The 26,873-nt window shown below is 45.7% G+C and overlaps 1 protein-coding gene across 1 annotated transcript in view; it reads left to right on the forward strand.

The window, feature by feature from the left end:
- ASTN2 (astrotactin 2) overlaps positions 1-26,873 on the forward strand; it is a 787,984-nt gene that overhangs the window by 539,693 nt on the left and 221,418 nt on the right. The window contains exons 15-17 of the mRNA XM_025050436.1: positions 19,575-19,699; positions 23,620-23,724; positions 26,731-26,873. The exon at positions 26,731-26,873 is cut by the window's right edge and continues 57 nt beyond it. Of these exons, the coding sequence (XP_024906204.1) occupies positions 19,575-19,699; positions 23,620-23,724; positions 26,731-26,873 (373 nt within the window). The remainder of the gene's footprint in view (positions 1-19,574; positions 19,700-23,619; positions 23,725-26,730) is intronic.

A 26,873-nucleotide genomic window follows, 5' to 3' on the forward strand; every position in this document is an offset into this window, starting at 1 on the left:
CTTCATTCATTCATTCATTCATTCATTCATAAATATTTGTGAAAATCTGTTGTGATCTACGTAAGTTATTTCATTTAATCCTCAAGCAACCCGAAAAGGGAGGTGATTTTATTGTCCCCATTTTACAGACGAGAAAACTGAGGCACAGTGGGAGGAAATGAAATCATTCTGATCTCTCAGGCTTCTTCCAGTACTGGCATTCAGTGGCTCTTTGCTTCTGTTCTTCCTTCCTTCCTTCCTTCATTCATTCATTCATTAAACAAATTCTTGTTGAACACCTATCATTACGTCAGGGACTGATAGGTGCTACCTGTATTTTATTTCATTTAATTCTAACAAATGGTACAATATAACTTTTATGATTTATTCTACAGATGGGGAAACAAAGGCTCAGAAAGCTTTGTTTATTCTTCGGGCCAATCAGCCTTGTTTATTGGACACCTGCTATGATATAGGCCCTGTCTCATGTTCTGGGGAGACGGTGGCATGTGCCGGGGAGACAGATATTCTGTGGAGTAACTAAGGATAGAATTTGAAGGGCAGTGAGTAACCAGAGAATGAACCCTGCATTCTACCATGCAGAGAGGTTGGCCTCTTTTTGCGGATGCTCGCCAACACTCACAGATGGGGGCCTTGTGACACTGTGTCCCAGTCTCAATGCAGCCACCACAAACGCCCCATCCTCCGCGGGCCAAAAAGAGCCCTCTCTACTCTTCATTTCTCAGACACGTCCCACTCCCTGACCCATGGGATGTGCTCTGTTAACCCCCATGCCCACCACACTCCCAGCGGACCAGGAGCTTCCCATGGCTTCAGTAATTAAGTTCACACATGCCAAAAAGAGAAATAGCATCACAGATGCGGTCGCAAATTTTAGCTAATTAACCATATGGTCTGGATTGCTAACAGAGTGGGAAGGCACTCTGGGTAAGTGCTGGTTTCCTGGTTTCCTGCGAGGGGGAGGGAAGAAGGATGTTAGGTGTGTCACTGCATTCTCCAGCAAAAGGACACAAAGACTCAAGGCTTCCCATCACCTGCCTGGAGTTGTCCCATCTGTCTCCTCACGAGGAGCTGCCCTGGAGAGGGAAGTCCCCGAAAGATGGAAGTGGGGAGTCTGGCCTTATGGACAAGAAACATCTTCACCCAGTTCAGGAGGTGCTAAAAGTGGAAACAGTGTTTTAGGTGCAGAATTTGGAGAGACAGATCTAGCAGGTGTAACACTATAGTGGCATAGTAGATAGCGCATTGGAAACCTGGGCCTAAGTTCCAGTTATCACTTATTAGCTGTGCGACCTTGAGCAAGTGGCTTAGCCTCTCTGCAGTTAAGCCACTCAGTCTCCCTTAAGTGCTAAACAGCGGGAGTGGAGTCAATGAGGACCGTGGTTTTTTTAGATTCTGAGCGTCTCACAGAGTCAGAGTCTCACAGAGTCTCACAGAGTCTCACAGAGTCAGTGAATGAGAGAAGGAAGTAGTTGGTACAAATTCATTGAATTTGTATCACAGGTAAGCCCTAAACCACGGTTTACAAAGTCCCTTATTGGCTTTGAGAAAAGGAAATCAGGTACACTCAGAACTATCGGAGAACCTAACAGTCGATGATAGCAAGCTTTATTATTACTTATTGAGAACATTATAAAACTACTTTATTCCAGAAAATGTGTTCTTCATTTCATCTCTATCATTTAAAATCCTCACAACAACCCTAAAAGGTTGCTGATTTGATCCCCATTCCCTAACTAGAAAATTGAGGTGGGCTAAGTGATATGCCCAAGGTCATACAGACTTAGCATTCCGGAGTGGGGATTCAAACCTAGCCCTGGATGACATCGAAGCCTGTGCTCCTCAGAGTTCCTAGAAATGTAGGTCACATGGACATGCTGCCCTTATTTTACAGGACAGTGTTTGAGGGGCTGTGTGCTCCTGCTTGAGAGTAGGGAAGCTGTGGAGGAGGAAGGTCTGTGAGACCAAGCTGAACCCAAACTGGTACTTATCTGAGAAAATGCAGCTGTGACATATTACCACATACTTGCTGGTTAAAACAACATACATTTATCCTCTCACTGTTTTTGGAGGCCAGAAGTCCAAACTGAGTCTTATGGAGCTAAAATCAAAGTGTTAGGAGGAATTCCTTCTAGAGGTTTCAGGGGAGAATCTGTGGCTTATCTCTTTCAGCTGCTGGCACTCCTTGGCTTGTGGCCACATCACTCCAGTTTGTCCTGTCAAATTCACATGACCTTCTGCCCCTTCTGTAGGCATATCCCTCTGTTCTCTCTTACTAGTATCAACTGAGATAATCCAAGAGAATCTCCTCGTTTTAAGATCCTTAATTTAATGTGGACAAAGAGGTTTTAGACAAGGAGACTGTTCCTCTGAAACATTCCTTTTGTGCTTCATGAGGTATAGTGGTTTTCTAGGGCTGCCACGGCAACATACCACAGACTGGGTGGCTCAAACAGTAGCTGTGTTATTTCCTTACAGTTCCAGAGACTCAAGTCCAAGATCAAGGTGTCGGCAGGTTTGGTTTCTTCTGAGGCCGCTCTCCTTGGCTTGCACATGGCCTCCCTTTCACTGCGTCCTCCCACGGTCTTGCACATCCCCAGTGTGTCTGCGTGTCCAAATTTCTTCTTCTTTTAAGGATACCAGTCATATTGGAATAGGACCCACCCTGACAACCCCATTTTAACTGAATCTCCTCTTAAAGGCTCTATTTTCAAATACAAACCTATTCTGAGATGTGGGAGGATACTGTGAAGACTTCAGTATATGAAATTGAGACACAGTTCAGGCCAGAGCACAAGGTAACATTCACAGGTTCTAGGAATTAAGACCTGGATATCTCTAGGGGCCATTATCTAGTCTACCGTGGTACTTTTAAGGGCCAAGGCCATAGCTGGGGCACCTGGGTCTGGCGTTGAAACTACAAATTAGAAGCAGGGGCTAAGGGCATGGAAATGAACAGTAAGGTCAGCAACCAGGAAGTTCAGAAGCAGGATGACATTGGATCAAGATGCATGGTTCACAACGAAGGCTCTGAGTGAGGAGTGCATGTGCAATTCTGCTCATGTGCTATTTCTGGATCGGAAAGGGTGGGCTTGGAGAGATAAGCAGAGAGAGGAAGAGAGGCTGATGTCCAGTGTCAAGATCAGTGTGACGTCCACACTAGCTAGAGAGGTTGGTCTAGGAACTGTTCCTCCTGGGATGATACTGGAGCAGAGATTCCAGCATTCATTAAGTCATTGATCTGAACAACTTATAAATGTACTTCCCAGTATGAGAGTCTATACTCGGAACAGGAGTCAGCAAACCTTTTCCCATTAAGGAACAGATCGCAAATAGTTTTAGCTTTGTGGGCCATATAAGCTTGATCACAACTACTCAGCTCTGCCATTTAATAGGGAAGCAGGCACAGATGATATATAAAGAAATGGGTGGTACTTTGTTCCAGTTAAACATTATTTACAAAAATAGGTGGAGGCCAGACTGACTAGAGAGTTGTAGTTTGTCACCTCTGTAACAGTAACATTTAATTCAACAACGATCTTGCCTATCCATATTATTATTATTATAATTAATACATTAGTTTTAGAGTAGTTTTAGATTTACAAAAAAATTAAGCAGAAAGTAGAATACTCATACACCCTCAATACACCCAAACATGCAATACTTCCTATTATTAATATCTTGCAATAGTGTAGTATATCCATTACATCTGATGATCTAATATTGATACAAGCTTATTAACTAAAGTTTGTAGTTTATACTTTATGTTGCACAGTTCTAAGAATTTTGACAAATGTATAATGCCATCTTTCTACCATTACAGCATCATACAGAATAGTTTCACTGTCCTAAAAATCTCTTATGCTTCCTATTCATCCCTCCGTGAACTCCTAACAGCCGCTGATCCATAGCTTTGCTTATTCCAGAATATCATGTATTTGGACTCATACGGCATTTATTCTCCTTTCATTTAGTATCATGCATTTACATTTCATTCATGTTTTTCTGTGGTTTGGTAGCTCATTTCCTTTTATTATTGAAAAATGTTTACTCATCTATTGAAGCATAACTTGGCTGCTTTCACATTTTGTCATATATGAGTAAGGTCACCATAAACACTTATGTGCAAGATTTTGTGTAGACATGAGTTTTCCATTTATTCAGGTAAATATCAAAGAATATAATTATTGAATTGTGTGGTAAGGCTATGTTAAACTTTGTAAGAAACTGCCAAACTACCTTCCAAAGTGGCTATACCATTTTGCATTGTCACCAGCAATGAATTCTTCCCGTTACTTCACATCCTTACCAGCATTTGGTGTTGTTAGTGTTTTGAAATTTTTGCCATTCTAGTAGTTAAGTAGTGGTATCTCTTTGTTTGATTTGCTATTCCAGAATGATAAGTTTTGTGCATCTATTCATATGCTTATTTGCTATGCTTCTTTGATGAGGTGTCTGTTCAGGTCTTTTGTTCCCTTTTATCTCTGGTTGTTTGTTTTCTTATTATGGAATTTTAAGTGTTCTCTGTATAATTTGGGTACAAGTCTTTTTACCAGATATGTGTTTTGCAAATATTTTCTCCTAATTGGTGGCTTGTCTTTTCATGCTCTTAACAGTGTCTTTCACAGAGCAAAAGTTTTTAATTTTAATTAAGCCAAACTTATCATTTTTATTTTTTAATGTGTTTTGCTATGGGTGGTGTATCTAAAAATGCATCACCAAGCCCAATATCACCAAAATTCTCTCCAGTGTTATCTTCTAGAAGTTTTATAGTTTCGTGTTTAACATTTAGGTCTATGACCATTTGGGGTTTATTTGTGTGAAAAGTAAAAGACTTGTGTTTAGATTATTATTTTTTTTAATGTAGCTGTCTAGTTGTTCCAGCGCCATTTGTTGAAAAGACTATTCTTTCTCCATTGAATTACCTTTGCTCTTCTGTGTCTGGGCTCTATGTTCTGTTCCATTGAACTATCTGGCTATTATTTTACTAGTACGACACTGTCTTGATTACCATCACGTTACAATTAGTCTTAACATCAGGTAGTGTCAGTTTTCTGACTTTGTTTTTTTCCTTCAATTTTGTGTCAGCTATTTTGGGTCTTTTTCTTTTTCATATTAAACTTTAGAAGGAGTTTGTCAATCTCTGTGAAATAACTTAGCAGAATTTCGATTCGAATCTGTAGATGAAATTGAGAAGAACTGACATTTTAATAATTTTGAACATAAATGTGCCATTTCTATTTTAGTTAGATTATTGGTTTCTTTCATCAAAGTTTTATAGTCTTTTTTACATAGCTCTTGTACATATTTTACTATATTTATACCTAAGTATATCAAAAATTTTGGTGCTAATGTAAATGGTGTTGTGTTTTTAATTTCAAATCCCACTTGTTCATTTCTGGCCTATAGGAAATAAATTGACTTTCCTGTATTAACCTTGTATCTTGCAACCTTGCCATATCACTTGTTAATTCCAGGAGGTTTTATGTTATTGATTCTTTGGGATTTTCTAATGCATATTAAGTTTTTAAAAACTAAATCACATCCTTAGTAATAATAATGATGATAATAATAATAATTAACATTTACAGAGCACATAGTAAGATGTGCCAGGTGTCATTATGCATGCACCATGTAATCCCACAATACTTGTAATCACCAGTATTATAACTCTGTCTCTATTACAAATGAGAAAACTGAGGCCTCTCGGTAAAATATGACAACTTATCCTAAGTTTCAAAGGGCAGAGGGAAGACTTAAGCCTTGTCTTTCTGGGAAATACATGACAGCCAAAGTAATACTAATCACCATATACTTAAATATATGCCAGTTTCTTTATATTCGTTGCTCTTTTTGATCCTCATAATTGAGTCCGTAAAAGTAGGTACTATTACCTCATTTTACAAATGAGGTAACCGAGGCTTCTGAAATTAAGTAGCTTGCTTAGGATCACACACATAGTAAGAGGTGGAGTTTGAGATCCATTCTCAGTGTGTGTGGGTAGGGTTATTACTTATAACCCTGAGGCTTAGCATGGCCCTGTGATTGCAGATGACAACATGACCAGCAATTAACAAGGCTGGAAGCTGGATCCAGGGTCTTAGAACCTAGGATAATTACATTTTGGTGTCAGATTTTGAAAAGACCAAAATTTGTGTTCATTTATTGAATTTTTGTTTTCCTGGGCCACTATTCAGTCTTGACATCCATTGGTTTCAAGGAGCACTTAAAAGCCATTTCCAATGGTCCTGTAACAATATGCACACTTCACCTTGGTTGTGGTGTAAACTTGCTAATGTCCACACTAACTGGGCTCTGGATTTGGCTGTAACTGATACCGGGTCTGTGAGAATTGAAAAAGAAGGGATATGAGAGATGGTCAGAGGTCCTCATTAGTGCAGCGTTACAGAAGACACGTGCAAATATTGCTGCCTTTCTTCTGCCTTTGGGGGTTTTCTTTCTCCATTGCTAATGACTAATAAAAAAAGAGAGAGAAAGAGGAGAGAGAGAGAGAGAGAGATGGAGAGAGAGAGAGAGAGAGAGATGGAGAGAGAGAGAGAGAGAGAGCACGCAAACAAGAAAGCAATTGCTATTAGATTTTCTTTTGCTGAAGCAGGTTTCTCATTTTGCAAAGCTCATTAGAGGTGGCTCTATGGAAAGACTTCTGAGGTGCCCTGGGGAGTATGAGAAAGACAGAAGGGAAGAGACTGTCAGAGATGTGATCTCAGCCGCACATTTACACCAGAACCAGCTGTCCCTAGGCCATGTGTTCTGATTCTAAAATGCACCTCATGGCTTGATTTTAAATGTTAACATTAAAAAAAAAAATTGGTCTTCCTCTCCAAGTACTACCAGAAATGAAGTTATTATAAATGCATAGATGCTGTGTGGTCAGTGAAAATGTGGCTTTGATTTTTCCTATCTTTTGCTTTAAGTTAAGAGTTTTGAAGCATCTTTTTCCTTTAATTTGGAGTCTGACCTACTTTGGGTTCATTTTCACCAGCATTTTTGAGCATCTTCTTTGTACCTAAAGCTTTGTTGGGAGCTGGAAAGGAGAAAGAAGACAGAGTTAGTCCCTAGTCCCGATGTGGGGGCCATAGACACACTCACACCATTTTCATTGCATGCTGTGGTAGGAAGAGAGGTGTTCTACATTTGATGATGGGGCGCTGCCTTTAGCATTAATAAGTCTCCTAGAGGTCAGGAGTAGGGTATGAAGTTAGGAAGGAATCCACCAGGAAAAAAAAAAAAAATCCCATGACATAAAGAAAAGGACTTCAAATTCACAGCCACCTGTCCTAGGTTCTCTTTATAGCTCTATCATATGACTTGGACAAGCTGTATCTTCTTTCTGGAAAGGGGTAAAATAAAAGAATTTGAGGTCCATTCCAGCTCTAAAATTTGCATCATTCTTACTCCTAATCAAGACAGGCTTTTTGAGAATGTGAAATAAAACCGCTAGCACAGCGCTCTCTACGGCAGCAATAGCTACCGTTGACCACGAGTCTGCTTTTTTCAGCCCTCTGGCAAGCTGATATTATGGACTCTTTAAATCCTTACAGCAAGTATGTGAGGCATGGAGGATTGGTATCTCCGTTTTTCTTATGAGTAAACAGAGACCCAGAAAAAAGGTTCAATGTTTAAGGTTGAACCAGAGCCAGACAGGGAATGGGTGTGGAACCGGGGCGCCAATCCAGGTATGTCTGGCTGCAAAAACCACTTCAAAAAAATAGAAAGCAAACTCAAAGTGCCTATGGCAACAGGGCTCCCATTTTGAGATCTTATTCTTAAGCCTCTCTGCTAGAGACATCTGGGGACACCTAATTAATTAAAGAAATAACCCCAGGCCGTAAAGGCTCCTGGAGCTGAGAAATGACTCACTCAAGGCCACATAGCAAGTCAGCTGCCCAGCATCATAGAACTGGCTCGCTGTCTAGGGCAGGACTGAGGGTTTATGAGGAATTGTGAGAACATGTGTTAAGATTCAGGGAGAGTCAGTAGCCTCAAGCCTTGCACTTATTTGGCAAGTGCCTTTTGTCACTCTACTCTGGGTGGGACTGCTGTCATGCTAGACCTTTGAGACACAGAGGCGAATGGCATTGTGGGGCAGAGGGTCCCTGAGAACAGAGAATGCTCTGAACATGATGATATGAAGATCTTAATTGGGCTTGAAACATTTTGAAAGGTACAAGGATATTGGCTTCTGCTCTGGACTGTGATCAAATAAGCAGCTAGACCCCCTTGGAGATTGAGGAAGGTAAACTGGAGCCTGCAGTCGGGGGCTGGGGCTGGAGAGAGCTCTGGGCTATGCAGTGCCCTGCCATCAGAGGCTCAGCTGCCACTTCAGGCCAGGGGATTCTTCCCTCAGATCCTGCAGATGTGTGTACGGCGGCAGGCTTTAAGCTCGAATCTCTTTCTGGCTGCATCTGGGCTATGTGATTTGGGGCAAGGCTAGTTTTCCTCTTCAAATCTCATTCATAGCATCTGAAAAACAGAGATAATAATAGTACTTAGGAAAATGCAGAGGTTGGGCCTAGTAATGTCGAACTTCCCTCACCCCCAGCTCTGAAGTTTTATGTCAAGGTATCAGGGCCTTTGAATCTTTCCCTTGAGAACTGGAAGAAAAAGCTCGGGAAGCTGCTCCAGAGGCCCCAGTGACAGCAGTCAGCTCGTTCCTGGTGTGATGGCAGGATGAGGGATCCCGGTGCTGACACACACAAGCGAGGAGATGGAGGGCGAAGTGGCAGAGAAGATAATGTTTCTCTAGCCTGCAATTTCTTTCAATTTCAGGGATCGCAATTACCAGGGCAGGAGTTAGTAACAGCCATGCCTGGAATGCTTAAGTGAGTTTTGGTGCCACTAGTGAAAGCCGTTCTGCATTTAGAGAAGGAAGACATGTACGGTGTGTGACCCAGGTGTCACATTGTGTGTGTGTGTGTGTGTGTGTGTGTGTGTGTGTGTGTGTTCATGCACACCAGTGTACGAATGAAGGTGGGGCAGGACAGAGAAAGACAGGTGTGAGCATGGTCAGAGAGGCGGGTGATAGAATGAAGCTGACAGCCCTCATTTAATCGTATACGACCCTAGGAAAGTGATCTCACCTCTCTGAGCCCCAGTTTCCTCTCCTCCATCTAGCACACACAACTTTGTGTGCTATTGTTGAGAAGTGTCTTAGTTCATTTAGGCTGTGATAACAAAATACCACAGACTGAGTGGTTTAAACAGCATACGTTTATTTATTTCTCACAGTTCTGGAGGCTGGGAAGTCTTGAAGATTCAGTGTCTATTGAGACACACTTCCTGGTTCATATATGGCACCTCTTTGCTGTGTTCTCTCATGGCAGAAGGGATGAGGAGTTCTCTGGGTTGTTGTATAAGGGCACTAATCCTGTTCATGAGAGCACCATCTTCATGATCTAAGCACTTCCCAAGGGCTCCACCTCCAAAAACTACCACACCGGAGATTAGGTTTCAACATATAAATTCTGGCGGGGACACAAACATTCTGTAGCAAGAAGGTTAGAAAGAGAAAGCCTATGCAACCATACATGGCATGCTTCCCATAAAGGTCCTTTTCCATTATGAGTGTGGACATCCATCTGGGACCTTCTACCAGCACTGATATTGTCAGTGCGTCAGCCTTTGCTTTTCAGCGTTTCATGTAGGGGCAAAATGAAACATTACTGGCATATTTTTGCATAGTTTTTTTAAAAATATGGAGTTAAACTTTTCAGAGTCCAGCTAACTAGTTCTGTGCACTTAACCTCTTTGCATTTCTGCTCCCTCCCCACCCCCCCAAAATAATGGACTAAGAGTACTTACCTTGCAGTCTCAGGCTCATCGTGAGTGTGAAATGAGATATGTGTAAAGCCCTTAGAATAATGTCTAACCCGTTGTAAACAATCAATAGATATTAGCTTTAAAAATGATACTTGCCATTGCGTGTGCTAGATGGCTAGGGAAGAAAGGAAGAGATAGGAAGGGAGGTGGAGATGAAAAAGGCAGTGACCCAGTCCCCACAGGAGGGAGCTTGCAGTACCGAAGCTGAGCAGATTGATTCCTCTACATTTCCATTCAGCTAAGATGAATTCATTCATTCACCAAATAAGCATTTATTGAGTCCCTAGTGTGTGCTTCAGCCACTGTGTCAGGGCTGGATGCACAGTAGTCCATAAAACAGATGTGGTCATTGCCCTCTGTGCCTTCTGCCTAGTGAGGGAGACAGTGAGTGGTGGGGAAGAATAGTCCAGTGTGAAAATGTTGGGATAAGAGAAGGGTGGGTGCTGGGGAGACTCAGAGAAGGGGTATTGAAGTCCTAGATGAAGAGAGACGCATCGACAAAACTCTCCTGGAGAAAAAAAAGAAAACAAAACAAAACTGGAGTTTGGCAGGCAGAATAATGGCCTCTAAGATGTCCACATTTTAATCCCTGGACCCTATGAATAAGTGACCTTATACGGCAAAGGACGATTAAGGGTATAGGTGAAATAAATTGCTAATCACCTGATTTGTAATAAAGAGATTATCCTGGATTATCCAGTGGGCCCAGTGTAGTCCCAAGGATCCTTAAAGTAGAAGTGGGTGAGAAAGGAGATCAGAATGATGTGGTTCCAGAAGGACTTGCCTTGCCTCGGCTAGCTGTGAAGAGGGATCTGAGGAATGTAGGCATCCTCGAAAAGCTGAAAAAGGCAAGGAAATGGATTGTCCTCTAGAGCCTCTGGAAAGCATGCCACCCTGCTGACACTGATTTTAGCCTAGAAACCCATGTCAGACGTCACACTATGAGATGGTAAGTTTATATTGTTTTAAGATACTAAGATTTTAGTAATTCGTCATGGCAGCAACAGGACATTAATACATGGAGCCAGTGATATATTTGAGTTAGGACGATCACCATCATTTTAGATTATCGTTCTGGCCTCAGGATGGTAAATGAATTGGAAAGGCAAGATTGAATGAATGCAGAGAGTCTTTAATAGGCAGCTGTGATGGTCCCTGGGAGAGGGGACAGTGGCCTAAATCAAAACAGACAGTTGTTATGTGCTGTGTCTACACCAGACTCTGGATATGTAGATGAGGAGGACTCAGAGGGAAATCAGACAAACAGATCTTCGCAACCGAGAACAACAGAATCTGAGACAGTTACAGACATGCAGAGAATGGCCATATCTGGCAGACTCTGGTCATCTTGATCAGAGCCCAGATCGAGTGCTGGGAAGAAAAAGGGCATCTCTTCCAAAGAAAGGGCTCAGGGACAGCTTCCCGGAGGAGATGACACCATGAGGTCATCTCCTCCTCATGTCTCTGAGGCCTCAGAGGAGATTGGTTGCAAAGAGAATCTGACTCAGCCACTGCTTTGAAGGAGTCAGTTCAGGTGTCAGGCAGGTGAAGGGTCATTCCTTCTCGCCTTTGATAACATTCCAGTGCAAGCAGCTCTCGGCTGGAAGTCAACATGGGTGGGTGGCCAGCCCTGGTCCTGCAAACCTGGGGACCTTTAACTAAGTCACTTATCTGCCCTGCTTCTGTCTTCTCTCTCATCATTTTTTGTGAGCACTGGCTGAGATGAGAATGGCCCCTTAGAGGTGGGCCACTGTTTAGCCAGTGAAGCCTTGAAACAGCCCAGGAGGTAGGGATCATGAGCTGCGTCCTGCCCAGGAAGAGATGGCAGCCCCGAGCGCCTCTGTTTGGAGATGGCTAAGTTTGCATGAAATGTGAGGGGTTTTGTTTGAGACCTGGCTATCTTCCTGCAGGTCTCCCGCATAGCGGTTGAGCTGAAATGAGCTGCGGCTGGTGGAAGCAGGAAGGAGGCAAGGGCTTCTGTGATGGGCCAAGACACACTGGTCTATTCTAAGGCCGTGATCAATGAAAATAAGGGTGCACAGAGGGCTCTGGTGCTTAGAGGTGAGGGATTCTGGGGCAGATGGTGCCATGGAGTCAGCACTGCCTGACATAGCCCATGATTTCTTCTCCTCTCTCCATGTGTGATTGATGATAGGGTCCAGCAGGACTTCCTGAGCCTCTCTCAAATCTGTGCCTTTCCTCCATATCCTGTCACATAACTACTCTATCATGTCTTACCTAGGTTGCTGCAAAACCTCAGAACTGGTCTCTCTTCTCCCAGTCTTATTCCTTTTCCAGTCCAGGCTCCACCTTGCATCCATGCAGGGAGTCACTCTAAAGTTCTAGTCAGACAGTTATCCCTCTTCTGCTTAAAACCCCTAATGAATCTCCAAGCCTTCAGAATAAAGCCCGCATTCCTCAGCATCACTTAGAAGATTCCTAAGGTCTGATCCCTACCTGCTCCTCTAAGCCCATCTTTGCTTTTTACTGAAAGCTTTTACATCTTAAATCTTAGTTTCTTCCAGTTTTCAGAATGTGCCACTTGAGTGCATTATCTTCATTCTCATTTTCTCCGTGTGCACGTGCTTGCTCACTCTCTCCCTCTCTTCCTCCCTCCCTCCCTCCCTCTCTCCCTCTCTGCCTAGACCCCACCCACACTTCCCTTCCTCGCTATTCTTTCCCTGGATAACCCCTCACCAATCTGTCAAGGCTCACCTCCTCCAGGGAACATTCCCCATCTCCCCAGTCTGTGATAAGTTCCCCTCCTCTACATCCTCTCGGTCTCTGAGCCTCCCTTATGACCTTCATCCCTATCACTCTGACCTGTAACCATCTGTTCAGTAAGCCAAGCGTTCACACACGTTTCCTCTACAACTCAGTTATGCATAACACTGCAGTCTCCTTAATTTTCTACAGCTGACATAATCTTTCCCTCAAGTTCCCATTCCACTGATAGCAAAAATGGGTTTCAACCTGCCAATTAAGAATCTCTTTTAGGGTAACTATGTAGTCCATTCGAAGGACCAAACCACCAACCACTCCTGCCTTTCCCTGACCAGGCAGCCTCCCACCACCACCTCCGCTTGGCCTCAGGGTGCTGATGAGACGACGTTGGCACAAACGTGGTCTAGCGCATCCTTCCTGGTAGTCAGTATGTGATTTCTTGTTTGAGCTGGGCTCTGGGCCCCTGCACTGGTGTCCATAAGACATGGATGGTCTCGGCCAGTCTTTTGAGCAGGGCAGCATGTTGGGATCCACTGCCCACTTCCAGAGTCTACACTCTGCAGCTCCTGTGCTAATCTCAGGCCCCCTTTCCCACCCCTGTCTCCATGAGCAGGAGGCTATGTCTTATCAGCTTCCCTGTCCCTACACCATGGCTGCAGGACTGGGGGGCTGAGTTCTGTGGTTTCTTGCTCAGCTATTGCTACCCACTCACTGGAGCTCCCACTGGCCTATTAGGTAAAGGAGCTCACAACCCACCACCCCCCTGAGACTATAACCTGGTCTGGTGGAGCAAACTCATCAATCCCGCTCACCTGCCTTGAGATTTCCCCCAAACCCTTGTTAGTGGCTTAGAGATTTGTTGATACCACCCTCGAGGTTGGGGTGAATGGGGAAGGGGGATTGATTTCCAAAAGCCCAGAAGGAAGGTTGCTGATTCTCAAGTCTGTATGCTTGGCCTATTGGCTTTCTCTCCTCAGCAATCCCTCCCAGCACCAGTGGCAAAACAAAGGGTTTTCTCCCTTTTCCTGTCTGGTGGGAACTCCCCTGGGTTGGTAGCCTGTACCATCTGTACATTAAAATAAGACTGTGATCAGAGTTGGCCTTGGTTTGGCTTTGATACATAGGAGAATCTTCACTCCCAGCACAGGCTGACTTTCTAAACTATTCTCTAACTCAAGACACTACAGAGTCAGCTTTGAGATGCAAAGCTGAGTGATGACCCCCCTTTTTTTTCCTAGAGGGCATCTGCTTTTCTACCTAAGGGATGAAAGCCTTTGATTTAGCAGGGGGGGCGGGGGTTCCATGGACGAATATGATTTAGGGGGAACAAAAAATGCTTTCTGTTAACATTTCAAAACCATATTCACCTTGTGGTGAATACACATTCACACACATATGTAAGAAGCATTTACACATGCGTCTCATACCAGGCTATGGGCAACTCGAGGACAGAGGATGTCTGCTTTATCGTTGTGTTCTCAGTGCCAGGCACATAATATTGAAGATCTGTTGAATGAATGCATTGATGACAGGTTGAATGAAAGAGAACTTGACCAGAGAACTTAGAAGAAGACCCAAATTGAGAAGCAGATCACATGAGAACAAACTTTCTAACTGGTCCCCAAGAAGGGTGGAGATTGAGGGTGGGTTTGGTTTAAGACCCTAGAGATTCCAACTTCTACAGAATGGATAAAATCTAACCCAACGCCTCTCAATCTGGGGTTCAGAAAAACAAATGTTGTATACTAGCCTTCCCCTCCCCACCCCGAGTTCCAGAAGCATGGAGTGGCATTCCCCATTCCCAAACCACCCAGCTAGGCAGTGACAGCCATGATGAGAGCAGGTCTCCCACCTGCCTGATCACAGAAGGAATCACATCTCAGCCAAAGTCCCCTCCCTCACCAGGCAGAAGGTTCATTTTTAGTTACATCGTGAGGCACGATGTAAACCAGGGGAGATGTCTGAATTGGCACTGAGAGTTTGACGCCACCCCTTTAGGAGTTGGGTGTTGGGTGGCCTAGGGAGAGCCAGGGAGAGTGGACCCACTCCCTGCAAACTCAACAGCTCCTAGGCCAGGGCCCTGAGCCTATCTTCCACTGAGAAAAGGCAGCAAACAGTGCTGGCTGGCTCCGGGGTGATTTACTTCCTTGAAATATCTCAATTTAAATGCTAATTTCCCTAGAACTGATGGGTGATGGGCTCTTGTATGCTGGTGGCTGTGCATTAATGTATCCAAAACACTCACACATATTCTTAAAAGGGGGTGGCAGCGGGAGGGAGGGAAAACCTGGAGGAAGGAGGGGGAGGGTAGCAGAGATGCCCAGCTTCCCTTGCTTGTCATTCTTGTCAGCATGGCTGAACAGAGGGAACTGGACAAGGTGCATCTTCCGTGGAAGTGCTCTGTGGGTTTGTGCCACTTAGATGTCATATGCAGGTGGCGTGGAAGATGAAGAGGCCTGCCCCTCACCTCTACACACAAACATATGATTAATGTAGTTACACCATGAACTGGCTGGCACTGTGCTGGGCTCTCGGAGACTCTAAGGAGATTTAGAATCTAGTGTGGGAATCAGGAAAAGGAATTAGCATTAAAGATGACTTTACATGAATCCTCCTCCCAACCCCTTGAAGTTAAACTCATGACCCCCATTTTACAGATGAAGTCACTAAGGTTCCTAAAATGTAAGTGACCTCCTCAAGGTCACACAGCCAGGATTTGTGTCCATGAGTGTATAACTTCTGAGCCCACACTAAAAAAAACCACCAGATCCCAAGGCCAGTTCTGCAATCCGTTCATAAACAAGATACCCGAGAGAAAAGTGGTAGGGAAGATTTATTCCAACTGGGAAAAATTGATATGGTTTCATAGGAGAGGTGGTTTTTCAATGCGGCCTCTTGCTTTCTGCTGGCATTTCTCACCCCACCCAGCCCCTGCACCTCCCCCACGATGTGAATGCACACCCATGCACACGTGCACACCGAGAAGGCGTGGTCTGACCAGCCCCCTGCTTGGAGCAATCACCTTTCTGATCTGGTCCCCACTAGCTCAGGAGGGCCCCGTCCCCCATCTGAACTCTATAGGAAGCAGACTGCCTACGCACATAAGAAGTTAGAGGAAGAAATTAGAGTTTTAAAGCTTTTAGCAAAAGAGCTGGTATTTTAGACACAAATCCTCAACGTCCTTTGGATTTGAGGCATCTTGGAACCCTGTGATAAAACATCAGAAAAGGACTCTCTCAAAAGATGTAGGTCATACACACGTGACTTTCGTCTCTGGGTTTCCTCCCTAGTTTCCTCAACAAATGTTCACTGAGCACCACTTTGTTTGCAATTTACACTGTGCTGGGCACTGGGGAAGCAGCAGTAAATGGGACAGGCATAGTCTTGTTCTCATGGAGCTCAGAGTCTAGTGAGAGAGGTGAGTATCACATAAGGTTCCCCTGAGCCCATCTATGGTTAGGAACTGTGGAGCTCTTCTTGGAAGAAAATAGCAAGATGCTATGAGAGAGTGTAACAGGAGAGCTGATGCTGAGAACATTTCTCAAAGGCAGAGAAATAATGTGTGGTCCGAATGATAAGTAGGAGTTGGCCAGGTGCAGGGCTGGGGAGCAAGAGCTTTTCAGAGAGAGGGCAAAACCTCAGTGGGCTCCTTTGTAGGAAGCAATAGGTCCCACATGAGGAACTTAGGGACAATCAGTGCAGCATGAGAACAGCAAGAAGTGGCTCATAAAACGAGGCGGGAGGAGTAGGCAGGGCTGGACTGCGAAGGCCTTGGAGACCTCCATACAGTGCTCGCATCCTCTCCTGGTCTTTGTGAATGGGGGTACCTCCCCTAGTGTGCCATAACCCTAGTGTGCAGAACAGATCCCAGAACATGACAGACCCCCAAAAGTGTCCCTAGAATTGCCCTGAGTCCATGGGGCCCAAGGTTTACTATTTTAAAAAGTTGATGAATCATTTCCATATAGTATCAACTAAGACTGAACCGTCCTCAAAGATATTTGGGGAGAAATGGGTGTCTAAAAAAACAGTGGCCCTGTCGCTATTTGAAACAGCATCACTTTATGCGCGTGCACGCACTCGCACACGCACACACACACACACACGTGCATACAGCCACATCCACAGGCACAAAAGCACATTCCAACTCTGACTGGAAACAACAGAACTCTGCCAGGTAGCAGGTTATCTCAGTGATCAAGAGCCCAGGCCCTGGGCTGAGTCATGAACATGGGTTTACAGAGCGCCAGGCGCTAAGCTAGGAGCCCACTTGGCTACACTGGGGCTTTGGCCACTGTCACTTTCTAACTGTGGATCTTGGTTGGACAAAGTTCCTTAACCTCTCTGAGCATCCATTTCTTCGTGCACAAAATGGGAATAATAATAGTAGTTGTCTCAGGGAGTTCTCCTGCGGTTAAAATGACACACACTCATATCTTGGAACTATCTAGAACATAGATGATGGTCAACAAACATGATAAATCGATAAATATTATCTCTTCTTCTTCCTATTATTGGATTAATTCGTTTCCTGTTAGCTTTTACTACACACACACACACACGCACGCACGCACACACACACACACACAGCTCTTAGAATCTGAATTTGGTTTCTGACCAACTGAGTTTAAATCAGCACGCCGCCAGTCCCCCTGTCACCTATTCTGGGTATGCGGGTCCTGAAGCTGCTCTCTGGATTCTGTCTGAGGTTCTCAGCCCAGAGGAACTTTCCCCCTTGGCTGCTATTCCCACCTTGTTTTGCCTCCCAAGGGAGCCGAGTGATGCAAAGGCCCTGTGCGCCCTCTGCTGGCAGACGCCACACAGGACTGCCATCTCTCAGGTGGCCTTGAAGGGGCAAAGTCCTGAGGGTCTATCCTTGGTATTTGCTGTCACTCTGTTGTCATTCTCTGCTTCACCCATGCCAACTCCCAGCCTTCCATCTTCTCCTTCTCTCTCTCAGGTGCTTCCTCAAGACCCTCCCTGATTTTTGGAATCTCAGGGATAAGACCTTCCTCCAAGAAGGGGCATCACGAACCAGTCCCCCAGCCATTCTGACACTGAGCTGCCTCCCAGTGTCCCTTTGGGGTTGAATTTGTTTGCAGAGCCCAACCCAGCTTAACCAGAGGCAGGAGGATTAGAGGAGAGAGGCCTGTAGTTAGAGAAGGTGGCTCTGTGTCCCCTCCTCTTCAATCATAAAAGCATTGCCAGAGAAGATTTGAAATGGAGACTCAAGTTTGCAGACTAATCAAAAGCCAGCCACAAACATACACCTAGGCAGACGCCATGGTCACAGGCATACTTAGAGACTTAAACAAATAGGGCTCCACACCCATACATGAGCACACCCATACAGGCACACAACATAGCATGCTGAAGTATACACGCGTGGACCTAGAAACTCACCATCATGCACATGCGTGCCCAGAAAACAGTCCCAAGCCCAGACTTTACCTCACCAGGTTTGCAGTCAGACAGACCTGGATTCAAATCCCAACTCTACCATCTCTTAACTCTGAACCTCGTTTTTCCTCATCTGTAAATGAAGATAATAACTATCTTGTAGGCTACCCTGAAGATTAAATGATAAAATGAATGTAAAATCCATAGCCAGTAAGTTATAAGAGTTCAATCAATAAACTGTCATGTGATGGTGATGATGGTGAAGATGCTGGTGACGTTGAAGACAGGGATAATGTCTCCTCTTCCGGACTCTAACTTCCCCAGGGGTCAGATATGGAGAAGGTGTTCACTAAATAAATGAATTGATGGTGATCTTTGCAGGTGACTGAGGTGGAGAGTACGAGGGTATGGGATAGAGACAGGAAGGTGACCCAGGTCACCTGACAGCTCGCATAGCTGCCTTTGAAGTGCCTGAGATCCAGGCTTCAAAGCCATTGCTTCGGCATCGTGTAATTTTGTTTTCCTCTCTCTGATTTTTCATTTCAAGGTTGCCCATTCCAGTTGGCAAACGAAGTGATAAACATCCTCCTCCCTTTGTTTTTCTTCCCCCTCTTCTTCTCCTCTCCAGACTGTAATTAGTTTCTCTAATCCTGAGGATCTCTGAATATGAAGAGACCTCAAAAATCAGATTTTAATACAGAAATGCCCTCGATACCATCCATACCAAGTGGCTCTCAAGTTTCTTGCTTGCACACTCCCAGAAACAGGAAGCTCACCACCTCTCTTGGCAAATTGTTCTGTTTTCAGGCAGGTCTATTGTCTAGATTAAAGCTTGCCTCCCTGTGATGCATGATAACTTGCCCCCCTTAAGACTGACTTTTGTTCAAGGTTCAGTCCCCTGAGTCACTCAGAGGCCTGTCTTCCATAAGGGATACAGAAGAAAGACAGCTAAGAAGTTAGAGCTGGAGAGGGAGTTGGGAGACCTGGGTTTGAGTACAACCCATTCATTGTTATTGACCACGTCACTGCCCTTCTTCACGCCTGGAAAAGGAGGGGTTGGATCCAGATGATCCCTTAGGGTCCTTCCACTTTAACAAACACACACCCATTCTTTCAGGCCTTCCTTTCTCCAGCTTAACCTCACTCCCTTTTTTCCTCAGACCCTCCATGCTGTTCTAAGTTCCCGCACAGCCTGGTTTTCCATCATCATTGCTTGTGCAAGGGGACATTTAGCTGTCACACATACAGTTTACAGAGCATCAGACTATGTCTTCAGCAGTTGGCACCTTTAGCCCGTTAAGTGTTTATAACTACCCTGAGATCTCACTTTATAGACAAGGAAACTGAGGTTCCAAGAGGACCAGTAGCTTGCTCAAGGTTGCACAGCTAGTAAGTGGTGGGCCAGGATTTGAGCCCCAGCTGGCCAGATCCTAGAGCCTGTCATTTAGCACTATGTTCTCAGAGGCGGGATTCAGGGAGCTGGTGGCAGTGCAGCAAAGCCACCTGCCCACTCGTGAGTCTCTATTCAGGCTACACGCTTCTTGCCCTCTTGCCCCGCAGACCCAGACTCTACTGCCTCGATTTTGCAGTCTCTCTGCTCCTCTCCACAGGGAGAACAACTTCATCAAGGACTTTCCTCAGCTGGCCGACGGGCTGTTGGTGATCCCGCTGCCTGTGGAGGAGCAGTGCCGGGGGGTCCTCTCCGAGCCCCTCCCGGACCTCCAGCTGCTCACTGGTAAGACCCGTTCCCAGCCTCCCGCGTATCCATCTTCAGCGCCTCCAGGATAGGTCCCAGCGGGCCTCCCCCTTTATGAGGGATTGGATGCAAAAAGGACCTGCTATTTCTTGGGCTCCTACTTTGTGCGATGATTGTGCAAAACTATGGGCTTCCCTGAGACTCCAGATGCTGAGCCCAGGCCAGATTTAGTCCCTTAGCAAATTTCAAGTATACAGTAGAATATTGATAACTGTAGTCAATCTGCCATATATTAAATCTCCAGAACTTTTTCATTGTGCATAATCAAACATTTGTATCCTTTGACTAAGGTCTCACCGTTTACCCCACCCCCCAGCTAGCCTCCTCTCTGCTTTTACGAGTTCAACTTTTTTTAGACTCCACACAGAAGTGAGATCAGGTCATATTTGTCTTTCGGTGTCTGGCTTATTTCATGAGGTTCATTTTTAAATTATTCTAAAGTAAAACCAGTTTCCCGCCCCCCAACCAGAAGCCTCTCTCATTTGAAAGCATTTCAGTTACACAGCTTATTTTTGAGCATGGGCACTGAGACATCTCGTGGTGTGGGTATTATTTTTCTCATTTTATAGATGAGAAATCTGGACTCAGAGAGGTGAACCAGCCCAAGGTCACACAGCAGATCTGCCAGGACCTGAACCAGGTGCTGTGGCTTCTGGTCTTCTGGCACTCTCAGTCACCTCTGCCTCTCACTCTCTCCCTTACTGAGAAGCTGTCTTTTGCAGGCTGTCCCGAGGCTTTGCCTTTTCTGCTGCAGCCCACGATGCCCTCCTATTCCTCCTCGTCTTCTTCCGGTTCCTCTCCTACCGTTTTCTTGGGGACTTTCCTAAGACGTAAGGACACTGGCTCTGCCTTTGTGTGATAGCAGGGAGAAGGCCGCCCAGGGAGAAGGGCCAGCCTGATGGATGATGGAGCCATCTCACCAAGAGGGAAATTGTCCCCCAGGGAAAAGTTGAAACATAACTGATTTAGATTTCATTCCCTTCTGTCACTTGCAAGCTCTTGGAAACCTTGCACAAGTCATCTAATCTCAGACAAGGGAGAGTCTCATGTGCTGAGAGTCTCCTGGGGGCCAGGCACTGTGCATGCACTACTCCGTGTGACCCTGAAAGGGCGTTATCATCCCCTTTTAAACTGGTTAAAGAAGTCATTAAACTTGTCCAAGGCCACATGGCTGGTCTAAAGCTGAGTCAGAATTTAAGGCCAGTCCGTCTTCACTCCAAAGCTGATGCTATATCCACTCTCCTACATGACCTCTCCGACCTGTCTACTTCAAAGAGGGGTCCAGAAGTAGATCATAGAAAATTATGGTTGTAAAAAGGCTTTGTAAAATGCGCCTAAAATCTGCTGTGTCTTCCTTAATTTTCGTTTTCACAAGATCATAGAATTTCAGAGCTTACATGGACTGTACATGGCATCTAGAGTATTCCTCTTTACTAATGAGGAAGTCAGGTCTACAATATCCCGGCTGAGTGACGATCCCGCTTGCATATCCCCAGTGACGGGGAGTTCACCACCTCCTAAAGCCACATTGCCGTGGTCTATGGGTAGGTGCTGTGTTCTAATGGAAAGGACTCTGGATCTGTCACTGGTTGTTGTGTGTTCTTAAGTGGTTTCCCTCCCTGAGCCTCAGTTTCTCCTTCTGAAAAATGGGGTATAACAATTATTTTTTCAGAATTGTAGTGAGAATTGGAGGTCACGGATGTAAAATGCTTAGTACATTGTGGTTCCATGTGAGTGGCACAAAATTTTAGCATCATCTGTTTTGATTCAGGTGTCTTTGGCGGGGTCCTAATGAAGGAGCTGTCACATTTCAAAAGTTAATTTTTTTTAATGATCAGAAAAAATAATTTCCCCCATTCCAGAGCTTTATTCTACCCATAATCCCTGGGTGAAAATCTAGGATAGAATCAGGTAAGACAGGAGTCAGGGATGGGATAGGGACCAGGGACAGGTTTATGAAAATGAGTGAGTGAGTCATTAAACAGTTATTTGTTGAAAGCCTGCTATGCACCAGGCTTTGTTCTAGGCTCTGCACATGTGGGAAAATACAGATCACGACCTTGACCTTGAGAAGCTGACATCCCACCCGAGGAGCTTATATTCCAGGCTGGAATCCAAGAAGGACCAGGGATGGGGAGAAGTGAGGGATAGAGTGATGACCACTTATGGGGAAGGCCAGGGATGGGGTAAGAGGCAGAGAAGGTGGTTCTAAAAATTTCAAGATAACTAGAAGAAGTAGTATTTATTTTTTTCTTTTGGCTGTCATGCCCCTGAGTGGATGAGCGGCACAAACAGCTCCCATTCTTATGTTCTGTCCAGCTCCCCTGGGGATCAGCACCTCGTGCCCAAACACACTCCAAGCCTGCTCTGAATTAGGACACGCATGAATAGATGGGCAGAGGCTGCCCAGGCACTGGCGTCTGGGCTTCCTGCGTAGACTGTTGTCTCTTTCCTGACTCAAAACATAGCCCTTCTCATTCCTCCACCACCCGCTCCCCTTCCGTCCCCAGCCTCTGCAGAGGAAAGACAGGACAGTCGGAGCAGAGAAACAGGGAGGACATATTTATAACAAAACAACCTCGCTCCAGTGGACGTATCTTTGAAGATCACGAATATTTTACTTTAAAATGAAAGCCTCTAAAAAAATTATATTATTCCAAAGAAGGCTTAAGAGGAAAAAAAAAAAGTTGACAGTAATGGACAACTTTAATACTATAGTAACGTCCAGGAAGAAATCACTTGTTCCAATGAGATTCTCATTTTATTCTTGGTATCAAATATCTCTTTAAGTGCCTCCTCACCGGGGGCAAGAGAAAAGGATAGGAAATGTGCCTGCCATTTGCAGAGGATACATAACGACGATAATAACCGCTGATGTGACTAGCCTTTCCTTTTTATGTATTTTTTCCTGATTATAAAAAGAGAGAGTTTGAAACGCTCAGAGTAGGAAATTTAGAAAATGGAGATGAATATAAATCAGAAAACAAGAATCTTATGTACTCTCCACCCAAAGTTAACTACTTGCTAACACCGTATTGTGTTTTATTTTTTGTCTATACTTCTGCTTCCCCAAAATTGTACTGTATGGAATGTGAATTGCAGTGGACCACTGGGAATAAAAGGGGGTTACATGGTCAGAGAAGTGTGCAAAGTGCTACACGCTGCCTTCATTGGAGATTTTTTAAAAATCACGTTTAATTTTGTCTAGCCATTGTTTCCCTGTCTTACTTGAAATGGGGACCTTTTATCTGTGTGCATGTGCATTTTATGTGATGTTCATGATTCCGTGTTTATAAACAGTGGTCCAGACAGGGCTCAGCAAACCCAAAGGGTCGGATAATAAATGTGTTTGGTGCTGCGCGTGGCCTCCGTCACAGCCATTTAACCCTGTGGCCGCCCTGTGAAAGTGGCCGCAGACAGCGCATGCTGGGCTGGTTGTGGTTTGCTGACCGTAGACTCCATGCACATGACTTCTGGTTACCGAAAGGCTTCCACTTCTATCACCTTACTTGAGTCTCACCAGCTGCCTGTGGAAATAAGTTCAGCATAGGTAGCCGTAGTATCCGATGGGGAAACTGAGGCATCGAGCTGTCTAGTTTCCCATGGCCAGTTGCCAACAGGGTCAGCCGGGACCGTCAACCCACTGCTGTTTCTAGGGTAAAGGGACCTTGCAAGCTGTTGGGCAGAGAGGAAAAGCAGGGTCGTGGCTGAGGTCAGAGGTCAAGAAGAGGCCTGAGAAAGTTGTAGGCCCTCCCGAGAACATGCTGTCTAAGGCCAAGCCTCTGCCTACTTAGAAGAGGTGGCCATTACCCAGAGCCCAGAGCTGCAGGGCTGGGGCCGGGGGGTGATTCCGGCGTCTAAATGCTGGGCTCACATGACCTTCTTATTCCCTCCCCCAGGAGACATCAGGTACGACGAGGCCATGGGTTACCCCATGGTGCAGCAGTGGCGGGTCCGGAGTAACCTCTACCGTGTGAAGCTCAGCACCATCACGCTCTCTGCAGGTGAGGACCACCCCCAGACAGCCCAGGGGCTCGGCGTAACTCAGCACATGTCACCAAGGACCTAGGGTTTGGCTGGCCCTGTGCTGGCACTGGGGAGGCTGCCGCCAAAGAGCTCCCGGGGAAAGCAGATGGACAAGCAGCCGACAGGGACTTCAACACACTACAGTAGCATCCACGCAAAGTAGAGTAATGGTGGCAAGAAGAGGGAGTTGTCCATTCTGGAAAGTCAGGGGCTTCATAGAGGAAGGGGTGTCTGAGCAGGAAGTTTGAGCAGGAGAGAGAGGATAAACGACATTCTAAGTCACATGTATGTTCTCGAAATACTTGAGGCTCATGGGTTTAAGATCTCAGACAGATTCTTCTGGTCTGTATTGGCTGATTTCTTTTCCCACCTGTCTCCTATACAACAATAACACATCCCCCACCCAGTACACACACACACACACACACACACACACACACTCACACACACACATCACCACACTTACCCACGTAAAACCGGAATCCCAGCCAATGATGACCATGTGTAGTTCTCCAAATGGGATGTGTTCTTTCACGTCTCTGTGACTGTGCACGTGCTGTGTCCTCTGTCTGGATCTCCTAGCCAGGGCAACATACCCTGCAATACTCAGAGACACTTCCTGCATTCTCCATTCCCCTCAGGATAACTCCAGAAATTCCCCATGAGCAGCTGCCTAGATTAAAGCAGGAGCAAATGCTTGATTCCTATCTGAACCCTGTTTGTCCCCCCTGCCCCCCGCTGACTTGAGGCTGTGGATAGAGCTCGGGCCCTATAGACCTGTAATCTTTGTGACTAACAAAGAATCAGCACGTTGTTGGTGCTCATGTTTGATGAAGGAATAAAAAAATAAATAAATGAAAACTGAAAAGTAGGGAATGAGTGAAGGCATCTGGAAAGGGGAGCCTGGCCTAGATTTTCTACCCTTACTCATGGCATTGCCACTGAATTATTGTCCCAGCGTCTCCTAATAATGACCAGCTCTTTTCATTTTGAACGTCACTTTGTTCATGAGCAACATGGAGCTCAGTTAGCCTGGGAATCAGAGGACTTCACCCCCAGAGAAATGCACATACTAATTATTTCTGACATCAGCCAGCACTCTATAATGTTTTATATCTTAGGACTTAGATCAGTCCTGCGAAGAAGGCAGTATTTACTCCATTTTTTTCCAAGAAGGACAGAGGGTCAGAGAGGTTAAGTAACTTGCCCAACATCACACAGCTAGTGAGTGGCAGAACAGGAGCAGAGCCGGGATTCCATTGTGGTTTCGTCTGCCTGGATAAAGAGCCACAGGGCATCTCCAGGATGCTGTTATTTATTACTTAACACACACCATCTTATCATTAACACTGCTGTCTTAATTACCCAGTTGCATGAGTTAACAGGTTGATGGAGAGAGTTTGTTCTAATCAAGCACCCATTCTTTGAGCCCTGTCTGTTTTCCCTACCACCCACACCTGCACACCGCACTTGTGAATAAGACTGTGATGTTCTTATTAGAGCTACAAAGGTGGATCCGCTTTAATTAATCAATAATGATGCTCCTGAGAACCCCTTGTAAATCAAACGTTGGCAAATTGGAGCTCATTTTTAATGTTGAAAAAGAGCTTGCTCGTTTACATTTTACTTTGATGTGGCACAGAATTGGTTGTTCTTGTAATAATGGTGACTGGTGTGCCTGCCGTGTCCTGAACTGCAGTGTAGCTGGTTGGGTGGGGATGAGGAAGGATGCCTGTGCAGACAGAGCTTCTGCTTTCAAGGTGGTGAGTATTAAAGGGGCAGAAACTAGAAGCCCCTGACCAGGATGGTGTGAAAAGCTCCTTGTGGGAGGGGTGACTTCCTGGGGCCTTAAAGCATGTGTAGGACTCAGGCAGGAAGTGGGGAGGCCATTTCAGGTGGGTGGTGGTGGTGGTGGTGGTGTGTGTGTGTGTGTGTGTGTATGTGTTGGGGATAAGGCGAGGGATAATTCACCGGATAGAATGTTAGAAATCCTTTGTCACATTCAGTAGAAATAAGAAAACTGGCTTAGCTAGAGGTAAAGCCTGATGCTGGTGGCTTGTGAGAGATGACCTTGGAGGCTTGAAATGCTCAGATAAGGTCACTGGGTTTTACTCAGTAGTGGGGAGAAGGTCTTAAGGCTCCTGGAAGAATAGCTTGGTGACATGTTTGTCTGAGGAAGGAGAGCGAAGGGGAGCAGCTGGCTGTTGAGAGACTGCTGTGCATGTCCCCTGCTGGGCACTAAGGACTAAGGACAATAGAGCAGCAGAGAGGCCTTTGGCAATGTGGGGAGAGAGAACCCAGGACTGTTTGGGGAGGCCACTGCGAGACAAAAATGGAAGCAATGTCATAGGGAGCTAAGCCCGGGATCAGATCTGAGGACGCAGAATATCCGCTGAGCCTGGGCCATGGGCAGGTCCAGCCCTCGGTGACTGGGTGCGGTGGGAAGTGTGTGTGCTTTGGAGGAGAGAGCAGAAGCGAGCTGGGACGCCGGCTCCTCCAGCCGCAGGACCAACGCATCATTTATGGTCTCTGAGCTTTGACCTGCTCATCTACACGATGAGGGCTGTTGTGACGGGGTGGCAACGTTGGGGCTAAGGTCGAACTAGACCAAGTGAAGGTCGGACTAGACGAAGTGGGCGAAACATTTAGCAACGTGCCTGGCTCATGTCACTTGCTCAGCAGACATCAGCTTTGATTCCCTAGTGGTGACTGGCAGGTCTCTGTGGTCTAGGTCGCTAAGCTTGAGGCTTTCGCCTGCTGTCAGTTCCCTCTCAGGCGTAGCGTCTTGTGTGTCCACCGTAGAGAACAGTCTTGGTTATGTAAGTGAGGGAATGCGGTGCACGTTTGGAGTAGTGCAGCCATCAGGCTGACACTACAGTGAGAGATAAGTCACCAGATCCACACTGGAAAGAATCCCTGGCCACTGGCGATTGGTCAGCCGCCAGCCTCTCAAGTCTCACCACGCCCCCGTGCTCCCTGTCTAGGCTTCACCAACGTCCTCAAAATCCTGACCAAGGAGAGCAGTCGGGAGGAGCTGCTGACCTTCGTCCAGCACTATGGCTCCCACTACATCGCCGAGGCCCTCTATGGCTCTGAGCTCACCTGCATCATCCACTTCCCCAGCAAG

The sequence above is a fragment of the Pteropus alecto genome, unplaced genomic scaffold (genome assembly GCF_000325575.1).
Source record: "Pteropus alecto unplaced genomic scaffold, ASM32557v1 scaffold226, whole genome shotgun sequence".
In the NCBI taxonomy this organism is placed as follows: domain Eukaryota; kingdom Metazoa; phylum Chordata; class Mammalia; order Chiroptera; family Pteropodidae; genus Pteropus; species Pteropus alecto.